This window comes from Lontra canadensis, unplaced genomic scaffold (assembly GCF_010015895.1).
Source record: "Lontra canadensis isolate GAN:19392208 unplaced genomic scaffold, GSC_riverotter_1.0 scaffold150, whole genome shotgun sequence".
Lineage (NCBI taxonomy): Eukaryota > Metazoa > Chordata > Mammalia > Carnivora > Mustelidae > Lontra > Lontra canadensis.
This window is the reverse complement of record NW_022631144.1, coordinates 347492-370321: the sequence shown is the minus strand read 5'-3', so window position 1 is coordinate 370321 and position 22830 is coordinate 347492. Positions and strand designations below refer to the sequence as shown.

The window sequence follows — 22830 nt, the reverse complement described above, 5'->3', positions numbered from 1 at the left end:
CCTACAACAGTGCCTGACACATAGTGAGCACTCACAAAACACTTTCAATTGTCTGTTCTAGAAGCTTCCTTGGTAGCTGTGAACTACTTGTCTAGGACTATGTTCTAATAGAAGACTTCACATGACTGTTACAAAGAACATAGTGGTCTTTTTTTTTTTTAAGATTTTATTTATTTATTTGACAGAGTGAGAGAGTGAGAGAGAGCACAAGCAGAAGAAGCAGCAGAGGGAGAGGGAAAAGCAGGCTCCCCACTGAGCAGAGAGCCCAATATGGGGCTCTATCCCAGGACCCCAGGATCATGATCTGAGCTAAAGGCAGACACTTAACTAACAGAGCCACCCAGGAGCCCCAAGAACATAGTGTTTTGAAAGAAAAGATTAAAATGCTTCTTCACAGCATCAAAATAAAATTTTAATTTGATCTTACCCCAGAAAGAGACTTTTAAAATGTGGAGACTGAAGGTCAAAGAATAATGTGTACATGTTTTGCTGCAGCTTCTTAATCAAAAGGATCCTAATCAATGTTGACCATGAGTCTCTGCATTGCATAATAACAAGCATGCCAGGTGGTAGAAGGCAAAAATAAGATAAGTCATCAAATACCTCCTTGGATTTATTTTGTAAATAAAGCATGAGTTCCAGTTAGTTAGCATACATCTGATTGTACCACATGGTGTCGATGCTTTTGGTCTTTTGCTTGTTCCTCTTTTCTGAAGGGTAAAAGTCATTTTGCTTGTTAGTTGCGTAGGAAAGTGAGGTTATAAAAACTTGTATGCAGTGCACTGCCCCCCGATATAGTCCATTCAGTTAGTCAGACAGCCAAGGATTGATCTCTATTATGCATCAGGCACTGTGCAGGGCACAGTGCAGGATTACAAAGATATAAGATATGTTCCTTGTCCTTTGGGATATTACAACCCACAGAGGGGAATATTCATAGTACAAAATGAAAAGTTGGGTGGGAGAAGACTTACCATGAGATATCTCAAGTCAAGAGGAAGGGAAGAAAAGTGAACCTTGTAAGGGAGGAGGGGGCAATGTTTCAGGGCATGGGCCAAGGTCCAGACACCTGAGAAAGCCTGATGTAATTAGTCATGCTAAACAACCCATGTCCCTAAAAGGTGGGATGCTGAGACCACGAGAGAGAAGGGTGGTCAGCTCCTTAAGAACCGTGTTTGCCAAATGAGAGAAGTTAAACTTTGACTTATAAGAAGAGGGGAGCTACCAAAATGTTATAAGCAGAATACAGGATGAAATTTGCCACTGGGACCAAAAGACACAGGACTAGAGGCAGAGAAACCATCTGGGAGGCTGCTGCTGCAGTCAGAATGACAATGATGTTGGTCTCTGTAGGAGCAGTGGGCAGAGAGAGGAGAAAATACAATAGAAAGATTTTAGAAAGAAGAATCAACAGGACTTGGTGATTGAGAGTATACTGGCTGGGAGAGCCCTTGACAGTGACAACTAGCTAATGCTTCCTGACTGCTCACTACGTACCATCCATATGCAAATACAGTACTAATGCAATGACCCCATTTTATAAATAAGGAAACTGAGACACAGGAGGTGAATCCCTTTACCCAAGGTATTATGATTAGTATGTTCCAGAGAGGACTCAGAGAGGGCTCCCAGAATTCTGGCCTAGGTGCCTAGAGAGAGCACAATGGCCCCTGCCAACCTCTCCAGGTTGTCATTCTCTACCAACATGTGCTCCTGGTACCTGCCTTTATGCCCCCTACCATCTCTCCCCTTTATTTTTGTTCACACTATTTTCCCTCCTGGGATGCCCTCCTTCTCCCAATTAGCCTCTTAACATTGTCTCCTCCAGGGAACTGTTCCTGACCTATCCCTCACTCCTCCCAGTGCCCACCATCCCCCAGCAATGCATTATAATTCTCAGTTTAGAAGTCTGTCTCCTCCAGCTGATCCCACCATCTGTGAGAGAAAGAATGAAATCTCACTCATCCAGGCCGTGCAAGGTCCAGGCTAGAGCCTGGAACATAGTTTGAGTTCAGCGGCTGAAGAGCTGGAGTTATTCTCTGGGAAACACGTAAGGAGGGGGAAATTCTGTGTTGGATACACTGAGCTAAACTGAGATGCTAGAGAGACATATATAGAGAAGGTTAGCCCACAACTAGGTATACAAGCTAACACACACAAAAAAGTTCTGAGTCGGTGATTTGGCGATTTCCATTGGGAAATCACCTGAATAAAGACAAAGTCAGGGGAAGAGAAATTGTGTCCTATGCTCTCATCACTTCTCTGCTTCATTTCATACTCAAGCTGTATGATTAGTCTTGGCTCTTACTATACCCTTCTCCCATACCTTCTTCTAATCACAAATGCTGAACTTCTGGTCACCCGTGGTCTTTAAACTTCACTCAAGCCACGCCTTCTGTCTGGAATTACCCACACACACATTTGTCATTTTCTTCCTCATCCTAACTACCCTTAGCCCAAGGCTCCAGAGCCAAACTCTCTAAATCTATATATGGGCTCCCTATTTATTATGCGAGGTTAAGTAAGTTCCTTGACCTATCCATACCTCAGTTTCTTCAAATGGATACCAGGGTAACACTGGACCAATTTCTTAAAGGTTTTTGTGAAATTTCACCAAGGCCATTCATATAGAGTACCATTATTAATTATTTATGTCCCAGCATGCCCCACACTTCCACTTTAAAATGCAGAAAACTTTGTCACCCTAATTTAAAGGTCTCCCAACAAGAGACTAGCTCTGCATTTAGGGTCATTGTCCAGCATTTGGTAGGCGTCTAATTAATGTCCTCCAAATAGTTGAGAGTGAGATTATAAAGGCAAGGACAGAACCCAGGAAAACACCAACATAAACAGAGGGACTCCACAAAGAAGCAACTTAAGAGGTAGGAGGAAAATCAGGAGAGAATAGTTATAAGAACAATACTGGCTCTGATCACATTTCCTTCTGATCTTCTACTTGCTGTCTCTGCTCAAGCCACACTGACCTTCTAGCTAGCTCTGAACATGACAATCTCATTCCTACCCCAGGGCCTTTGCTCTTACTGTTCCCTTTGCCAGGAAAGGTCTTTCCCTACATAATGGAATGATTCATTCCATTCCTTCATTTCAAATTCTGTTTCTGTCCCTTCTGCTCAAATACCTCCTCAGAGGCACTTTCCCTAAATAGACCCACTATGCTCTGTAAGCTCCTCAAGCCTCATATTAAGCGTCTTCAGATCCAAAGCTGACAGGTCCAACCACAAGTCATTTTCTTGTTCAGACTAGAACACAGCCCCTCTGCCTTCTTTTGGATGGCCAAGAACAAATCAAGTCCCAGTCATTTCTCTCTAAAGGAGACTTGTCACCCATCCTTCATCTCATGCACATGGTTATATAATAAGCTAAAAGTGGTTAAGAACCCAAACCATTTAAAGGACAAGGAAAGAAAAATCAGCAGTGAGTACAAAAGGTTGAGGCATTAAAAATCCAGAATTTTTAAAACTGCATCATCCACTGAACATGTATTTGTTAGAGTGCATATTACAGCTACTGACTACCTGAATTTCATTTCACATTTCTAGAAGATATGAGTCTAGATGGTTGTCTGAAAGTAAAAATTCATGCTAAAATGTGAAAGAACAAGTTCCAATATAGGATCAAAAATGCATATTTAGATGGGAAGCTAATGAGGTTTACTGGAGGCTGCTGCTAATGAAATGCATACATAAGCCAAATTTCTCCCTCAGGATCCTAAAACACACGGTCTACAGTATAACTGTTCATTCTCTTGGCAGCCCCTGTGCTAAAGATAGGACTAAGGCATTTATTAAATCAGTCAAATGAATATAAAAATTGAACCCTATAAATCCCGGGTAAGAAACTTAGATCATCCCCCATCATGATAGCTAAACCCAACCCAACAGAACTGAAAGGGAACATTTTTTTAAAGCAGTTCGGTTGTCAGAGATGATTTGTAGAATGTTCTAGAGCCGGACCAAGCTCTCATCAGATAATGATCTCAACAGCATTCAGTGGATAAGGAATATGTTGACTGTGCTCAAATTTGTTTTTCCTTAACTCATTCACCAGGATGGAATCCCTGATGGACTAACTTATCTTGTCATGTCTTGGGTCACTTCGCTATGGACCAAAGAATTAATGTTTACTCTGTAGTCAAATGTATTCACCACTCTTGGGATGAGGAAGGAAGACAAGTGTGAAGAATATATTTAAAATAGTGCAAATTCTAATTGATATATTTATTTAAATCTGCTTTAGTTCCCTTTAAGGTCCTAAAGAGAAACCTGTATAAGTTGCTCCCCCCCAAAAGCCACACCTTTAATTACTAAAATACACTTGCTTTTCAAAAACCAATTTCACTCTTTCTGAATTCATTTTCTCTACCTGGGTGCCCAATTAAGCTTTTAAAGTTTCTAGAAATTTAAAGAACTGATTATTACTATCACTGACAGTATCCACAGGGCACCATGTGAAATCTAACATAATGGATCCCTCTGATAGAAAAAAAGTGTAAAAATAGATATCCGCCAATGAATATACCTAAAACACTATCAGAATGCTGGATTATCCTCAGATGGTAACCCAAGAATGACAATGTTATGTGTTAAATGTGCAGGAGGAGTAAGAACAATTCACAGCCCAGCATAAGATGCATTAAGTTTAAAAGACACACACACACACACACACACACACACACACACCAGTAGTATGCAGTTTGTAATCTTCTCACAGTTCTTTATCAGTTCACAAGGATCAACTGCAAACCCTCAGGGCCACCTGAGTGATCATTTTAAACAGTTTAGATTCTCCCCCCCCCCCCCCCCCCCCCCCCCCAAAAAAGACCAACCGCTTTAACCTTGGGAAAATGGCAGGTGACATCACTGGCCTGGAGATGAAGTCTCCACACCAAAAAGCAGCAAATTCCCTCCCACTAACTCCAGGCTTGGAGAGGTCCCCGCAAAAACATTCTCCAACAATTCTCACTACCTTCACGTTTAAAACGCCAAAACTAGATGTTATCACAGCAACTGATCGCAAGCCCGGGAAGGGGGTGGGGGAGGTCTACTTGAGTTTCAACTTCCTATAACACAATCTCAGCAGCATCTCTGACAAAGGTCTACACAGAATTGCTTTTTTCACACAAGCAGTAATGTTGATAAAAAGCCTTGTGGGCTTCCCCAGTGCGCTGGGATTCCTAGCTGAGCTGGAAACCTTCATACTGTGATTTTGCTTTCCTTAGAATTCTGCAATGCCTTTAAAGAAATAATAAAAATATATATTTCTTTAGCCAAAATGGGGGGGGGGGGGAGAGGATAATGCCTTCCATTTCCATGGAACTTTTATTTCCAAGCTGATTTTTTTTTTTTTTTGCATTAAAAACGTATTTTGGTACATATTATTTTAACCCCATAGCATCTGTCAGAGAGATGTTCTCATCTCTAATTTACAGATGGAGAAATACAAAAACAAAAACAAAAAAAGTTTAAATAACTTGCCCAAGGTCAGTCAGGGACAGAATAAGCCCTGACTGAACGAAGACCTCCTAATTCCAAGCCTCGCACCGCTAGAAACGAACTTAACACCCTTATCCCTTCCCTTCCGTGGCCTGAAGCGAGTGGAATTTTTCTGGAGACCCAAAGCTCCCAGACACCTACATTTCAGGCGTTTTACTCCATCAACTCCTTCTGCTAATATCCCCTTCCCAGGTTTCAGGCAACTCCAACCCTACAAAGCCTCGCCACCCCGCCCCCCAGTCCCACGCCCCCGTGCGCTGCACCCCCTTCCCTTCCGTCCTGACCCTCCCGGGAGCCGAACCCCGAAGTTCCCCGGGGTGCTCGGACGGCTTCCCGGCCCCGCCCGCTCCAGCCTCCCCGAGAGCCAGCGACCTCCCGCCGTTACCGTATGCCGTGAGGGAGGCCATCCTGGCTCGAGTCCTGCCCAGGCTGGCCAGGGCGTCGGCCAGAGCGGCCGCCTGCACGCCGCGCCCCTGGACGGTCGGCCCCTGGCCCCGCGAGTGCATGCGCTTGGCTCCCGCGGCGCCCGGCCGCCCCGCTCCTGAGCATGCCCAGTCAGCCCGCCGCGGTCGCCCCGGAGAGGTGCCCGCGACTCGCAGGTGCTCCCGGCCTGGTCTCAGCTGCAAGGGCGTGGGGAGTGAGGACGCAGACGGTCAGCCGCGCTTCGGTCCCCGCGCTTCCAGTCCCCGCGGGGATTGAACCTGCAGCGCAGGACTGGCGACCAGGAGAGAGGAGGAGCGAAGCAAGCCGTGGGAGGTGCTGGGCGCGCGGCGGATGCGGCCCCTACGGGCAGACGTCGGGCCGGACCCGACTGGGTCCACTCCAAGCAGGGTGCCCCTCCAGGTGGGGGCGGTAACGGCAAACGTGGGGTCGGGGAGTCCGGAGCGCGCCACAGCCTCTCGGACCTCGAGCCTTCAGCTCTTTCCCTAGGGAAGCAGGGGGTGGCACTGGCCGCCTATAACTCTCGGGCCCAATTACCAGCCTAGAGGACAGTCTCAGGAAGGGTTCGCCTCGGAGGCCAAAGCCCAGGCGAGAGTGGCAAATGAGTCCTGTGGATTTTTATTAATGAACTCCTTCACCACCAAGTACAGACTTCTGACCCCAACAGCCCAGACCTGTCGCAGCTCACCATCCTGTCACTTTCATTGGTGCATTTGTCTCCCCCAAGAGGCTCTGATTAGTGTTCGATTCCACAGTGACTACCCGTGCTTCAACCAAAGCAAAAACGCAGTATTTGTTAAATGACTGAATGCTCTAGCCCTGCCCAGCTCTCCCTACCTGGAAGCCCACCCATCCTACTGCGTGAGTGGGTTCTCCTTTTGGAATCAGCTCAGCGGCAAGCGGGTGGAGAAAGAGTGGGAAGCCCTGGGATCCCGGGTAAGTGGGGAGGGAAGAACAGGAAAAAAAGGGAAAGCCGCCCAATGACCCAGAAGCACATAGAGCTTTGCCATTCCCAAGAACAAACTGGTAAGAAGTTGGGGAGAACAGGAGAAAGGGAGAGGTCAAGAGGAGGTCAAGAGGACTGGAGTTTCGCTAGTCCCAAGAGTGAATTCACAAGTACATGAGTGCCCCCCACCCCCGCGGGGCGGGAGGGCTTTCCACTGGCCTGGTCACCAAGGGAATCATGGCCTTGAAATCCACCAGTGTCCAACAAATTGAATGGCGATGACGTCAAGGCTATCAACTGTGTTTGGGGTTGTACCAATTCGGATGGAGGCACAGAGAGCGCAGAGAAATCTATGGAACGCAAGACTGGGCGTTTCTTTAGGAAGCTTCCCGCACACTCCTGCTTTGGTGGCTGAAGCCACTGGGCGTCTTTGGTCTAACCCTATCATCAGATTTTTGCTCTGACGACCCTCATGCCCCTCCCCCTCTCCTGCTCTTCTGGGAGGGCAGCGAGGCGACAGCAGGTGACCTGTGGTGGTGGAGGCTCAGGGATGAAATATCAGTGCCCACACTTCCTTCGCCTTTGTAATAAGTGGAGCTACATCGGGGAAAGGGGCGCCCTGGGGAGTGAGAGCCCATAGATCTGACAGTTTATTCTGGCTAGGTCAAACAACCACCAGCGTGTGAGGCTTAGTCGAGACACTCCCTCTGAACCTTCATTTTCCCGCCTTCATTTTCCCCATCCCTAAAGTGAGGGTAGCCGTTGTTACTGCCATGCCCACCTCACAGGAGGACAGCTGGGGTTAGGTGGAATGCAGGTGGTTTCATCCCTGAGGCCTCTGAGGCACTGTCTTGGACACTGCTCCTGCCTTGAACTTGCCTCCTGAGAGCTGCCATATGCCTCTCCCCTTAGTTCTCTTCAACCTCTCACTCACCTGCCCCCACACTGAATTGCTGTCCCCAGGCCTAGAGCATGTGGAAACCTGCCTCAGATCCTCTATGAGGATACCTGTGTAGCCGGAAGGTGGGCTTCAGAGCAGGTCTGCCTCCCCCAGTACACCCCAAGGACCTCCCCCAGTGCATCCTCCAGGACCTCAGCAGCCTCCCTATCCCCCAACCTCCAGCTCCTTAGCACCTGAGGCTGGGAGCTGGCGTCAGCCTGTCCCAACTCTGGTCCTTCTCTGTGTCACTGCTGCGACCCAAGTCCATTTTCAAGTTGTCTTCTGACTTCCAGCTTTCCTCTCCTTTTACCTCCACATTTTAGCTCAGGTAGGGTCATGAAGAAGGACAATCAAAATGAGTTACAAATTGCACTTTAATTCTTCTTGGCAGCTCTTTCTAATTAGCAAGAACTAAAATGTAGTGTCTAATTAATTAACCTCTCTTAAGGCTACCTGAACCTCTGCCCAAAACAATACCACTCCAAGTCCTTGAGATAGTCAGTGTCCTCAATAAAATTAAGATTGAAAATACCAGGCCTCTTGGTTGATGAATTGATGGACAAATACATCTTAGATTTGTTAAGAATCCTGTGCTGTCTGGTGACATTGAGATCTTTAAGCAGCCTCCTGCCTCCCGGTCTGGAGCAGGAGGGGGTGGTCCCCCTATCTCACATTCTTGAGGGTAACAAATATCAACCAAGAATTATGATACTGTCGTGGAGCATAGGCTATGAAAGAAACCTGGTGACCAGGAGCAAGTGGTTCTTTCTGTCTTTGCAGGATTCACAGATGACTTCACCAAGGAAATGAAATTTAAAAGATGAGGTTCAGAATTTGTGTTGTCGCCAGGAAAATTTCTTAAAGACAGGCTTGTCATTCAAATTTTCTTATGTTTTATTCATCTGCCATGGTTTCGGGAGTAAAATATGAACTGCCACAACCTTGATGAAAGCTGTGTTCTAAATCTTTGCAGGAAAAGCTTTTTTTCAGAGAGTAGACTGAGGAAAACTAGTTCTCCTCTTCTCAGCATGCTCTGAGCTAGAACCATTCGATTTACTATTAACTGCCTGAATGTGATTATATTGCATTTGACAGTGGAAGAGACTCTCTGTGATTAACATTTGTAATAATATTTTAATTCTGGATTTTAGTAACTACTCTGTAAATACTCATTCTTTAAACTACGAAGCGTAATTTAGTTTTCATTTGCCCATGATCAACTTGACTTCGAATTTGGTTCATTATCAAAATTTAACAAATTGGGGGCGCCTGGGTGGCTCAGTGGGTTGAGCCGCTGCCTTCGGCTCAGGTCATGATCTCAGGGTCCTGGAATCGAGCCCCGCATCGGGCTCTCTGCTCCGCGGGGAGCCTGCTTCCTCCTCTCTCTCTGCCTGCCTCTCTGCCTGCTTGTGATCTCTCTCTGTCAAATAAATAAATAAAATCTTTAAAAAAAAAATTTAACAAATTGGACATTTTAAAATACCACCGCTAATGATTGATCAAAGCTTTATGTCCCTACCTCCTCTGTATTCCTGTAACACTTAATATACTTGTATATCACTTGTTATAGCAACAATGGAGAATTATAACTACATATTAGATCATTTTGCTATAACAATCTGACCCCCTTGGATCCATGCTTTAATTTGTTATACCTGAAAAATATATACAGATAAAATGAAATAACAATCTTGTTTTTCAAAATTCCAAAATTAAATAAATTTAAATTATATAAAGCATTTAATCCTTTATGTTTAAATCTGGGGCTTTCAAATGGAAATGTAAAATATCCAAACTATTCTTCTGAAACAAAACAAAAACAAAAACCCACTAACATAAGATGTCAAAGAAACAGATACATCAAGTTCATGTTTTAGGACTTTAAATCAATGTTGATAACACAGTCTATAAAATGTGGCAAATCTGTAACAATTAATGGTACAATTATTTATATACAATTAATTATATATGTGTATACATATTCATTTTAATATATATTAAGTACATATGTAAAGTCCTATATATTTATATATAATTATATATATAGTCTTAACAAATATTAAGACTAACAAAATAGATACTATTGACCATTTGACAGTTAAGGAAACTGAGTCCCAGAGTAACTAATTAACTGTTAGTAAGAATGGATCCAAGATTTGAAACCAGATTCCAGAGCTCATGATAGCCTGTTCCCAAATGTTGTTGAATATATATAAAGCATCTGATTGTCTTGTTTTCTAAATCTTCTATTTAAAATACCATTTTATTTATAGTTTTTCCCTTAAGAAAAAATAGGTAAGCTGCACTGATAGGTAGAAGGTGTGATGGTCTAGAAGAGGCTACATGAGGTTTTCCTAAGTACATCAGGGCCAGCCAGTTGAATAACCCTGCAGAAGTAAACATGAACAGTGAGTTCTTCTTCTTTTTTTTTTTTTAATTTATTTGACAGACAGAGATCACAAGTAGGCAGAGAAGTAGACAGAGGGCGAGGGGAAGCAGGCTTCCCCCTGAGCAGGCTTTCCCTGCAGAGCAGAGAGCCCTGATGCAGGGCTTGATCCCAGGACATGAGATCATGACCTGAGCCAAAGGCAGGGGCTTAACCCACTCAGCTACCCAGGCACCCCTGAACAGTGAGCTCTTATCTTGAAGAAGAGAATAGATTATTTGATTTCTGTCTTCCTCGTCTCCATTTCTCAGCGTCATGAAGCTCTCACTTCAATTTAAAACAGAAAAATTTTGCCAGTAATAAGTGTTTGGACTCTGCTTCAGGCATTCTGTCCTTGTGTGAATGCCTTTCATAACATATCACACTAATAGAACTTGCTTTAAGGGGACACTACCTTTTTATCAAATCCCATGCATTAATACAGAGAAAATTTAAGATAGGATCCCATCACAGTCTACGGCCATACCACCCTGAACGTGCCCGATCTCATCTGATCTCGGAATCTAAGCAGGGTCTGGCCTGGTTAGTACTTGGATGGGAAGATCCCATCACATTTACCTTAAATATACTCTATGTTGTTAAATAAATGACAAAATTTTTCTGAAAACAGGCACATTTATCTCATCCTAAAATTCTGAGTGTTGTAATAGCTGTACAGATAGATGAAAATGTTTTATATTCAGACCCCTTTGGTTGGATGCAGTTTGATCTACTTATTCTAAATTCATATTTATGAAAAACATTATCACAGATTTCCTTCTCAATGTGAAAAACCAAAATGTCCACATTAAAAAACTATTTCCTGTGTCCCAGAAAATAACCTTTGAAAATATCACCTTTCTGATCTTCAGTGAACACCATTTAACAAGAGTCCTATGCACCCAACGTTTCCTCTGGAATTTGTTCTTCACACGGTCTCTTTGACATGGAAAGGGATTATGCCCTACTTGTGTTGTCCCAGTCAGGAGAAGAAGAGCATGACCAAATTTGCTAGATGGCAAACTATGAAAAGATAGGATTACGTCTTATTTTTCCTTAGTTCTCCCATGGTGCTTTACACAGTGTTTTACATGGCAGGAGCCCAATAAATGTTTATTGCTTAGAGACTCACAGAAGGTCAGAGCCATGAGGAGACTTAAAAACAAAACAAAAAAACAAACAAACAAAAAAAAAAAAAAAAACACTGGTTCTGGGGTCAGCCTGAGTTCAAATTCCAAATTCCTCCACTAATTAGTTGTGTGACCTTGGACAAATAACCCAACCTGGGCCTCAGTTCCTCATCTGTAAAATGCAGGTAATAATAATAATAGTTACAGCATAGGATTGTTGAGGGCATTAAATGAGTTAATATGTATAAAACCTTTAGAACAGTTTTCAATAGATGTTTACTCCTATGATTATTATGTCCAGTTTTCCAGGATTCCCTTAAGAATGCCAATCAAGAAGTAATTCCTTTCCGTTTCTTTCACCAAGTGGTGGCATTCATAATATTGAACAGACAGTACTGTCAAACAGGGATCCCAAACTTGCCAGGCTTACCCATTTTGCTGCTGGAGAAGTCTAGGGAAACCAAGGTGCCAAGCAATGGTGGTCTTGGGGGCAATGCCTGTTTATTACCAACCAAGAATGGAGGTATTTTAATGCTTTACGACTGGTAGCAGTGTGTTCTTGTTGCATATCTTTCTGCTTCACACCTGCCCACCCTAGACATCCAAGTCACTGAACTCCCTTATCACTCCAAAGAACAAATTAGACCTCATCTGAAGCATATTTAAGTTTCTAATTCCCTATTGAGAGAAGTGACAGCAAACATAATGGGATTTTCAGACTGTACATAACAAACTGATATTCGGGGGGAGACATTTAAAGCCTCTATCTATGGGGTACCTGGGTAGCTCAGTCAGTTAAGCATCTGCCTTTGGCTCAGGTCATGATCCCAGAGCCCTATTTCCGGATCTCTGCTCAGTGGGGAGTCTGCTTCTCACTTGCCCTCTGCCTGCTTCTCCTCCTGCTTGTTCTCTCTCTGCCAAATAAATAAAATAAAATCTTTTTAAAAGTAAATAAATAAACCCCCTATTTATGAGCACTTTTAAAAAGATATTTTAAATATCTCTTTGATATAACATGTATAGGGAAAAGTGGCTTAAAATAACATCTACTCTTTCAAAATAAAACTAATAACCAAGAGAAATGCTGAACGGATTTTGCTAGCTGTCTTCTGAGAATAAATTTCATGTGAGAAGAATATGGTCATTAGGGAGGAAAATATTTGCCTCCACTGCAGAAAATCAGACTAAGAAATAAAAAGTAAACAAAACCCAGAGATTTAAACAACAGTGGCAGGAGAATCCTTAAGTGAAAAGAACATGTTAAATCAAAGAGCTCCCTGGTTCTCATTCATTATCTTGAACTCATGGTTCTCCATTTGGTGAAACATCCCAAAGCCCAGAGAGCCAAAACTGGGTGACAACAGCCTTTCAGGTCAGGTTAGATCTTTCTGTACCTGATGGGACAATTTTGTAGGTTCCTCAGAGATTTCCCCTCTGGGAATGTCCATCTAAACTTCTCAGGACACAGGCAATCTTCTCCTCTGGTTAGCTGCTAGTACTTCATCTCTCAGCCCTCAGGACTCTGGTAGTTCATCCTTCTCATTTTCAATACTGTATTTTCAAGGTTGCAAAACCAGTGTGTAACCACGTCACTTGCAAGCTTTAAATGAGAAATATAACATCTCATTTTGGAATGGAACATTTTTCATTTGTTTTGCTTTTGGGTTTTAGGTACATCAGTCAGAAAAAGAAGATAAGGGAAGGGAAGGGAAAGGAAGGGAAGGGAAGGGAAGGGAAGGGAAGGGATGAGGAGTGCAGAGGGGAGGGGAGGAGAGAAGGAGAGGAGAAAGAAACAAAGAACAAAGAGAATTCCTTTTTTTTTTTTTTTTCACTAAGACTTCATTTTTTAGAGCATCTTTATGTTCACAACAAAATTGAGGGGAAGGTATAGAGATTTCCCATATAGCCCTACTCTGACTCATACATAACCTCCCCAATTACCAACATTCTCCACCAGAGTAGTACAGTTGTTACAACCAGTGAACATATATTGACACATCATAATCTTTCACAGTCCATAGTTTACATTAAGGTCTTTTGATAGCATACATTCAATGGGTTTGGACAAATGTATAATGACATATATACATCAATATGGTATCATACAGAATATTTTCCCTGCCCTAAAAATCCTCTATAATCTGCCTATTCATCCTTCCCCCAACCCCCGCCCCAGCTCCTGGCAACCACAGATCTTTTTATTGTCTCCATAGTTTTGCTTTTCCCAGAATATTATATAGTTGGGATTACACAGTGTGTAACCCTTTCAAATTGGCTCCTTTCACTTAGTAAAATGCATTTAGGTTTCCTCCATGTCTATTCATGGCTTGATAGCTCATTTATTTTTAGTGCTGAATAATATTTCATTGCCTAGGTGTACACTTCTATTTATCCATTCACCTACAGAAAGACATCTTGATTGTTTCCAAATTTTACCAATTATGAATAAAGATGCAATAAAAATCCATGTGCAGTTTTTTTCTGTGGATATAATTTTTCAACCACTTTGGGTAAATACGAAGGATGGATAGTAAGAGTATATTTAGTTTTGTAAGAAACTGCCAAATTATTTTCCAAAGTGGCTCTACCATTTTACATCCCCCGCCCCTGTCCCGAGAAATGAATGAGTTCCTGTTGCTCCATAAATCATCTCAGGCATTTGATGTAGTCAATTTTCTGGATTTGGGCCATGCTAATAAGTATATAGTGGTTTCTCATTGTTTTAATTTGCATTTCCCATGATGACGTGTAGATGACCATCTGTTGAAGAGACTATTTTTGCTCCATTGTATTGTCTTTGCTCCTTTGTCAGAGATGAGTTGGCTATATTCATATGGGTCTATTTCTGGCCTCTCTGTTCTGTCCCATTGATCTATTTGTCTATGCTTTCATCAATAACACTGTCTTGATTACTGTAGCTTTACAGTAGTCTTAAAGTCAAGTAATGTCAGCCTCCAAATTTGTTCTTCTCCTTTAACATTGTATTGACCATTCTGGGTCTTTTGCCTCTCCATATACTTTGTCAATATCCACATAATAACTTTCTGAAAAAAACTGACATCTTGACAATATTGAATCTTTCTATCCATGACCATGGAAGAGCTTTCATTTATTTCTTCTTTGATTTTGTTCACCAGCCTTATAGTTTTCCTCACATAGATCTTGCACATATTTATCATATTTATAGTTGAGCATTTCATTTTTAGGGGGTGTGTGTTTCTAATTTCAAATTATATTTGTTCATTGTTGGTATATAGGAATGTGATTGATTTTTGTATATTAACCTTATATCCTACAACTTTGCTATAATCACTTATTAATGCCAGGAGAACTTTATTTGTTTGGAGGGAGGTGGGCTGTCAATTCTTTTGACTATACCACATAGCTGATTGTGTCATCTGCCAACAAGGACAGTCTTCTTTCCCAATCTAGATACCTTTTGTGTCCTCTTCTTGCATTAGGTAGAACTTCCAATATGATGTGAAAAGTCATGGTGAGAAAGACATCTTTGCCTTGTGCCTGATCTTAGTGGGAAAGCTTTGAGTTTCTCACCATTAAGTGTGATATTCGCTGGAGGTTTTTGTAAATAGTCTTTATTAAGTTGAGGAAGTCCCTCTCTATTTCTGTTTACTGAATTTTTTGTATAATCTGCATTTTTAATATAATCATGTGATTTTTCTTTTTAGATTAATGATGTGATAGATTACATTAATTGATTTTCAAATATTCCATTTTAATATTTTCTGTTAATCAATCTTCTTGATAAACTTTATGGTAAGATAATTGTCCTATATGTCATAGATTCCCAGGAGTGCTACGCAAAACAGAGGCATTATACCCGCCATTCCTTAAAATTAACTGCAACTCATATAACAATGCATTGATACGGGTGTTGTACAATGTTATTAAACGATACCTATAAAACCTAATCAATCAAATCATACAGAACTGGTCTTTCTTAGAGTATGTCTGTGTGAGTTTCTAGTGGATGACAGTCACTTAAAGTATTGGAACCACACCCATTAAAAATAAGGAAATAACTTGAGCCAGTGGCCATTGTTGGCTACCTAGACCACATCAATTACTTCCTTTCCCTTTTAAAACAGACAAAATTTGTTTCTTCGTGTTTCTATTTCTTCTCTAAAAACTTTATGCTAGTCAGGAAAAGTGTGTCCGGGTTAGTGTTTCTGTAGGTTTGAGTGGTCTAAAGATAAGTCCATCTCCCTTGGACAATGATTAATTCAGTTAATCAGACTTAAGCAAATCAACTAATAGTGTTCAACTAGTCATGAGCTAATTTGTTTAAGGATGAGGATATAGTTTCTTAATTTCTTTAAAAGATAAAAAATAATAGTAATGTATTATAGGATTTATAAAATAGATATAAAATATATAATAATAGAAAAGGTGATAAACACAGAGTATTGAAAGATTGAAAGATTCTTCCATTATATGTGCAGAGGCATTTTATTAATTCATACTGGTATATGATAAGTTAAGGAAGCCTGCTCTAATCCTCAAGTAAAAAGTACAACAAAGAGTAATAGCTAATAAACCAATAGTGGAGATTAAGTGAAACAAAACAAAACAAAACAAAACAAAAAACAAAACCTCAATTAATCCCAAAGAAGAAAGAAACAAAAAAACAGATTGGGCAAATAGAAAACAAATAGCAAGAAGGTAAAATTAAACCCAGCAACAAAAACAATTATATTAAATATAAATGTTATACATAGCAATTAAAGAGAGGAGATTTTTAGATGAAACAAAAAAGCAAGACCCAACTATATACTATTTACAAGAAATGTGTTTTAAATACAAAGACACAGATAGGTTAAAATTAAAAGGTGAGAAAAATATAACATGAAATACTACTAATAAGAAGCTAGAGGAGATATATTAACATCAGATTAAGTAAACTTTAAAACAAGGACTGTTGCCAATAACAAAGATGCACATTTCCTGTTAAAAGGACCAATTCAGGGCTCCAGTGTGGCTCAGTCAGTTGAGCATCTGCCTTCAGCTCATGTCATGATCTCAGGGTCCTGGGATGGAGCCCTACATCATCCTGCTGGGCGAGGAACCTGCTTCTCCTGCTCTTCCTTGCTCTTGCTCACTCTCTCTCACTATCACTGTTGCTATCTCTGTCTCTCTCAAATAAATAAATAAACAAAATCTTAAAATAAAAAAAGGGGGGGGGGGACCAATTCATCAAAAGAACACAGCACTCCTAAATATTTGTGGACCTAATAATAAAATAGGTGAGGCAAAACAGTGATAGAACTAAAGAAATAAATTAACAAATTCACAATTATAGTTGGCTACTTTAACATTCACAGTAAAAGATAAAACAAATAGAACAAAAAAAATGGTAAGGCTACAGATCTGAAAAACATGAATCAATTTTACCTAAGTAAAATTTATTTATAAAACATTTCATTGAACAATAGCAGAATACATATTCTTTTCAGTTGCATATGGAATAATCACTGAAATAAACCACAACTGTGTACAAATAAGTCTCAACAAATTTAAAATTGATTGAATCCTGTAGAGTGTGTGCCCCACTTACAATTGAATTAAATTAGAAATCAATAGTAGATAGATAACTGGAAAATCTCAAAATACTTAGAAATGAAACATACACTTCTAAATAACCTGTGGGTCAAAGAACATATCAGCAAAATTAGAAAATATTTTGAACTGGATAAAAATTGGCAAAAAGCATGTCAAAATTTGTAGTGTACACTCAATTAGCAATTAAAGGGAAATTTATGGCTCTGACTGCTTATATTAGAAAATAAGAAAGGTCTTAAATCAAAGATCTAAGTTTCCACCTAAATATACTACAAAACAAAAATAAATTAAACCCAAAGCAAGTAGAAGGGAGGAAATAATAGAGATAACAGTTGAAACCAAAGGATAGAAACCATAAAAGCAATAAAGAAAGTCAATAAAACCAAAAGCTGTTTCTTTGAAAAGATTAATACAATTGAGACCATCTAGGTAAACTGATGAAGAAAAAATGGGAAAAGACACAAATGATCAATTTTAGAGATGAAAGGACAGTGACTATAGATTTTACAGATATTAAAAGAATAATAAAATGGGGGCGCCTGGGTGGCTCAGTGGGTTAAGCCTCTGCCTTCGGCTCAGGTCATGATCCCAGGGTCCTGGGATGGAGCCTTGCATCGGGTTCTCTGTTCGGCAGGGAACCTGCTTTCCTTCCTCTCTCTCTGCCTGACACTCTGCCTGCTTGCGATCTCTGTCTGTCAAATAAATAAATAAAATCTTTAAAATAAAATAAAATAAAAAGAATAATAAAATAATATTATGATAACTTCATGCCAACAAATTTGACAACTTAAATGAAAAGGGCAAATTCCTTTAGAGACACAAACTACCAAAACCAAAGTTATTCTATTTCAATACCAGCAATAATTTTTTAATGCTCCATTTATAATAGTGTTAAAAATGCTTAAGAATAAAATTGTGAAAATTGTACAACATCTGTATTCTTAAAACCAGAAAACATTGCTGAAAGTAAAGAAGACCTAAATAGGAGATTAGATATATTATGTTTGTGGATTGAGAAGCTCAATATTGTTGAGACGTGAATTCTCCCTAAATTGAACAATGGATTAAATGCAATCCAAGTGAAAATTCCAGCAGGCCTTTTAAACAATAATAAAATTTGGATAATTCTAAACCTTATATGACAATGGAGAGTCAAACAATTTTAAGAGAAAAACCATCCTGGGAGATTATACTATCTGATTCAAGATTTACTCTAAAGCTGCAGAATCAAGACAGTGTAGTATTGGCATAAACCTGGACATATAGATCAATGGGACAGAATAAAGCACCCAAAAATAGATCCACACTTATAGAGCCAATTGATTTTCAACAAAGATGCCAAGGTAATTCAATGAGGAAAGGATAGTCTTGTCAACAAATGGCTCTGGAATGATTGAACATTCATATGCAAAGGAAGGAAGGAAGGTAGGAAGGAAAGGGAAGGGAGCAGAAGGGAAAGATGAAAATTTATCTCACACCAAAACAAATTTTAATTTGAAATGGATCACAGCCTTAAATGTAAAAAGCTAAGACAATAAAAATTTCCAGTAAAAAGCACAGGAGAAAATCTTTGTGATCTTGAGATACGTAAAAATTTATAAAATAAGATATAAAAATCATGAACCATTTATAATATTGATAAATTAGGGGTCACCTTAGTAGCTCAGTAGGTCAAGCATCCAACTCTGGATCTCAACTTGGGTCTTGATCTCAGTGTCATGAATTCAAAGCCCATGTTGAACTCCACACTGGGTGTGGAGCCTACTTTAAAAAAATAAAAATAAAAAATAAAATAAAATATTGATAAATTAGACTTAAAAATTATAAAATTTGCTATCCAATAAGCACCATTAAGAAAACAAACAAAAAGCCCCAGATTGGAAAAAAAATTAACAATATTTTTATTTAATAGAGGACTTGTACCTAGGATATATAAAGTATTCTTACAACTCAATAATAAGATAAGCTATTTCCCTTACCTCTCCTCCAAAATGAGCAAACTATTTGAACACTTTCCAAAAAAAGATTGCAAATAGTCAATAAATGCATAAAAAGATACTCAGCATCTCCACAGTTCTTCCCTCCACAGTTCTTTCCTTCCTAAAACAGTCAACATTGGAATCAATTCTGTGGGCAAGACAGTGACCCTTAAGTTCCCCTATTCATTTCAAGCATTTATTTAAGGAATAGTTACTAAGCATTTACTTACATGCTCATTAAACTACTATAAAATTGGTATGCTTTAAAAGGGGTAAGACAAGGGGCACCTGGGTGGCTCAGTTGGTTAAGCATCTACCTTTATTTAGTACAGGTCATGATCCCAAGGTCCTAGGATTGAGCCCCACAACAGGCTCCCTGTTCAGTTGGGAGTCTGCTTCCCCCTCTCACTCCGCTCCAACCCCCTGTTCATGTTCTTTCTCTCTCTCTCTCTCAAATGAAGAAATAAAAATCTTCAAAAATAAAACAAAAAAGGCAAGACAAGGTGTAAAGGAACTATCATAATGTGATTATAGCAGGTAGCACACTTTTGTTGGCAAATGTATCAATCAGATTTTGCTGCCTAACAACCGCCCTCCCAATTTTGTTAATTTAAAATAAGCAATCATTTATTTGGGTTATGATCCTCTGGGAACTTTTTCTGGTATGAACAAAGCTTGGCTGATCTCTGCTGTATTTCTCATGTGTCAGTGGTTAGTTAGTAGATTGGTTGGGCTGGTTAATCTGAGATGGCTCAGCTAAGGCAGTTCTCTGTTTCATGATCTCTCATTATTCCTCAAGGAGATGGTCTGCATTTATTCACATAGCAGCAGTGATGAGGGATCTAAAAAGCATCAAGAGAGGAAAAACTGTTGCATACATGGTTTTCAGACCTCTTCTGTGTCCTGTTTGTGGGGATCTTTTGTCCAAAGCAAATCACCTAACTAGGCCCATGTCAGTGTGGAAAACTCTCAAAGTTATACAGCAAGTGGGTATGAATATAAGGAGGGGAAGAATTTGTGGCCATTTTTGTAATCTACCACTATCAGCAACACAACCCAAACAATCCAAGTTAACCAAAAGGAGAAATTGCTGGTTCAAGTCATTGAAAATACCGGAGAATCAGTAGTGCATGAATCCAGTGGTTCAAATACTGTCAGCAGAACTGGTTCTCATGACTCCTTGACATTCCTTCTTTTTTTATTTCATTTCTAGAAGGCTCTCACTTTGGTCACAAGATGACCTTTAGCAGGTACAGACTTTCATCTCAACCTCTCAACATCCTAAAAGGAAAAGTGGGTTTTTCCCCACTTTCCAGTGGAAGTTTAAGGATTGAGACTCCCTGAACCAAGTTGAGTGGAGCACCTATCTCAGTAAACCTATCTCAGTGGCCAGTAAGACAAGAATAAATCGATTCTTTAGTAGGACTTGGTCATATGCCCACCCCTCGTGGTAGGAGGGCAGGAGCACTCCCATCTAAATCACATGGACTCAATTGAAAAGAAGTGAATTCCCTAAGAATTCCCTAAGAAGAGGAACTTGATACTTAGCTGCTGAAACAAAAGGTGTCTTGAAATACAAAAATACCCTGAAGAAGAAGAGGTTGCTATGTCATAGCAGGATTGGAAAGATACTGTAATTGCTGCTGTTATCTACCTGCTATCCCTCACTGCTAGTCATAATGAATTTGCCCTGTGTCAGACACGAAGCACTTCATGAACTCTAAATCATTGGCTCTGGATTAAGATAAGAAAATTTGGATCTCAAGTGTGTTTCATCCTGGACTCAGAAAGGTGGAACTACTGGGTTGTCAACCTGGGGAAGAATGAATGGATTGCATGTGCAGAGAAGAGTACACTGAAAACTTGATGAGGAAAGCAGGCTGGGGTAGATGTAAGTGGTGCTTACCAACAAGTGGTGTTTTCCATTCTACCTGCACAGGAGGAACACTGCACTTCTTTAGCTTGTTAAAGTCAGGAATTTCCATGAAATTCTTTATTAGTTAAAAAAGAAATGTGAGCAGAAATGATACATGTCACTTCTAGGCTGAAGTATTTAATTGCTGTGGTGATCATACAAGACTCTGTTAATATTCCAGTGCCATAAAAATGAGGCAATGTGGAATGTTGAGCCTGGGGTCACCCAGACCCACAACAGACTTTGCTTGAACGAGAAACAAACTTGAGTTGTTACTGCAGTAGAATCAAGGCTGATTGGACCATTACACACTAAATAATACTTTAGGACAAGTGCACGTACATCAGTTTTGTAGGTGAAGAAAACTGAGGCATAGAAAGTTTAAACAAACTGCATAGAATCCCATATCTAGTGAGCAGCAGACCCAAGATTCAAAGCCAAGTCTGTCTGATTCCCAAGACCATGCAAATCTCTTGGTCCCTCACCTGGCATGAGGGAAGGAAGGGAAGGAGGGAGGGAAGAGAAAGGAAAACAAAGCAAGAAATATAGACATTATTTTAAAATAGTTCTATTTCCTCAACATATCCTCAAGCACATACAAAATATGAAAATATAAAAAAGAGGAACTTTTAGCTGAATAGGTTTATAGTTCACTTGCATGATCTGAATATCCATTTTTAGTGGGAGAACTCATTAGTGTAAGGATAAGAAAGCCCAGGTTCTAGTTCTGATTCTTTGTCTCTGTGTACTGTTATGTCACCTAACTTCTCTGGTTATATGTATTTACATATATTTTTAAATTAATGAATTACCAGGTCTACTCATAGTATGATAAATGATAAAATGCTTCTTCTAGCTGCCTCTTCTTGACTGCCATCTTCAACCTCATTTCCATTTTCAAATTGGCCTATAAATGACTGCTCTCACCAAATGCATCAATTGGTACATGGTTAGAATATGATTTTATTTGTCCAGATTTAAGTAAGTATTGGTACATTCCAGGCATATAACATCACTATGTATCTGTGTATATCTTGGATATCCTGAACACTGCTACAAGTGGTCATCAGGGTGAATCAAATAAACACATATAAATGTGTCTTAAATAATATAAAGTTTTCTTTTTTACTTTTGCGTAATTTTCAAATTTTCTATGAATAACAATTTCCAAATATCATTAATTTTTTATTTTTTATTATTTTTAAAAGAGTTTGTTTATTTGACAGAGAGAAATCACAAATAGAGAGGCAGGCAGAGAGAGAGAGAGAGAGAGAGAGAAGCAGGCTCCCTGCTGAGCAGAGAGCCCGACGCGGGACTCGATCCCAGGACCCCGAGATCATGACCCGAGCCGAAGGCAGCAGCTTAACCCACTGAGCCACCCAGGCGCCCTCATTAATTTTTTAAATGGAAATCTGATGCCTAGAAAATTTAAAGATGCTATAATAAAGATATCAGGAAAGAGGATTATTTAAGCAATGCAAATAAATGCTACAAGTCAAGTAGTTACATTGGTTTTACCCATGACAAATATATAATTAATTTTAAGCAATATTTAAAATAGAAATGAAAACTATATATATATATCCATTATAATTTCTGACAAAGGTAGCTAAATACCATACAAACGAGAAAGAGCTCAGATAGATACTTGCCCACCTTTCACACTTTTACCTAGTTCTGAAGATGTGTAATTTTTGCAGAATCAGGGTCCAAAAGTTCATGTTGCAGGCATCTTCACAAGAAACTCCTGAGGCATGGCCTATTTTATATTGCACACCTCAGGACTCTAAGATCTATTTATATTCTGCTTAAGCTCCTGATGTAGTTTGAATCTTTTTTATAACTTAAAACTAAATTGTGAATTTGGGGACAACTAATTCCAGTGAATTACAACTGCCTGTCACATTCCAGGATATACTGTCCCCTAAATATATCTCATTGTTTCAGAGAAATCAAGGCAATTC

At 39.9% G+C, this 22830-nt stretch overlaps 1 protein-coding gene across 1 annotated transcript in view; it reads right to left on the bottom strand.

Annotated features, from left to right (window-relative positions):
- ANO4 (anoctamin 4) overlaps positions 1 to 5968 on the bottom strand; it is a 450000-nt gene extending 444032 nt beyond the window's left edge. The window contains exon 1 of the mRNA XM_032844283.1: positions 5899 to 5968. Coding sequence (XP_032700174.1) covers positions 5899 to 5920 — 22 coding nt within the window. The 5' untranslated portion in view covers positions 5921 to 5968. The remainder of the gene's footprint in view (positions 1 to 5898) is intronic.
- Between the last annotated feature and the right edge of the window lie 16862 nt (positions 5969 to 22830).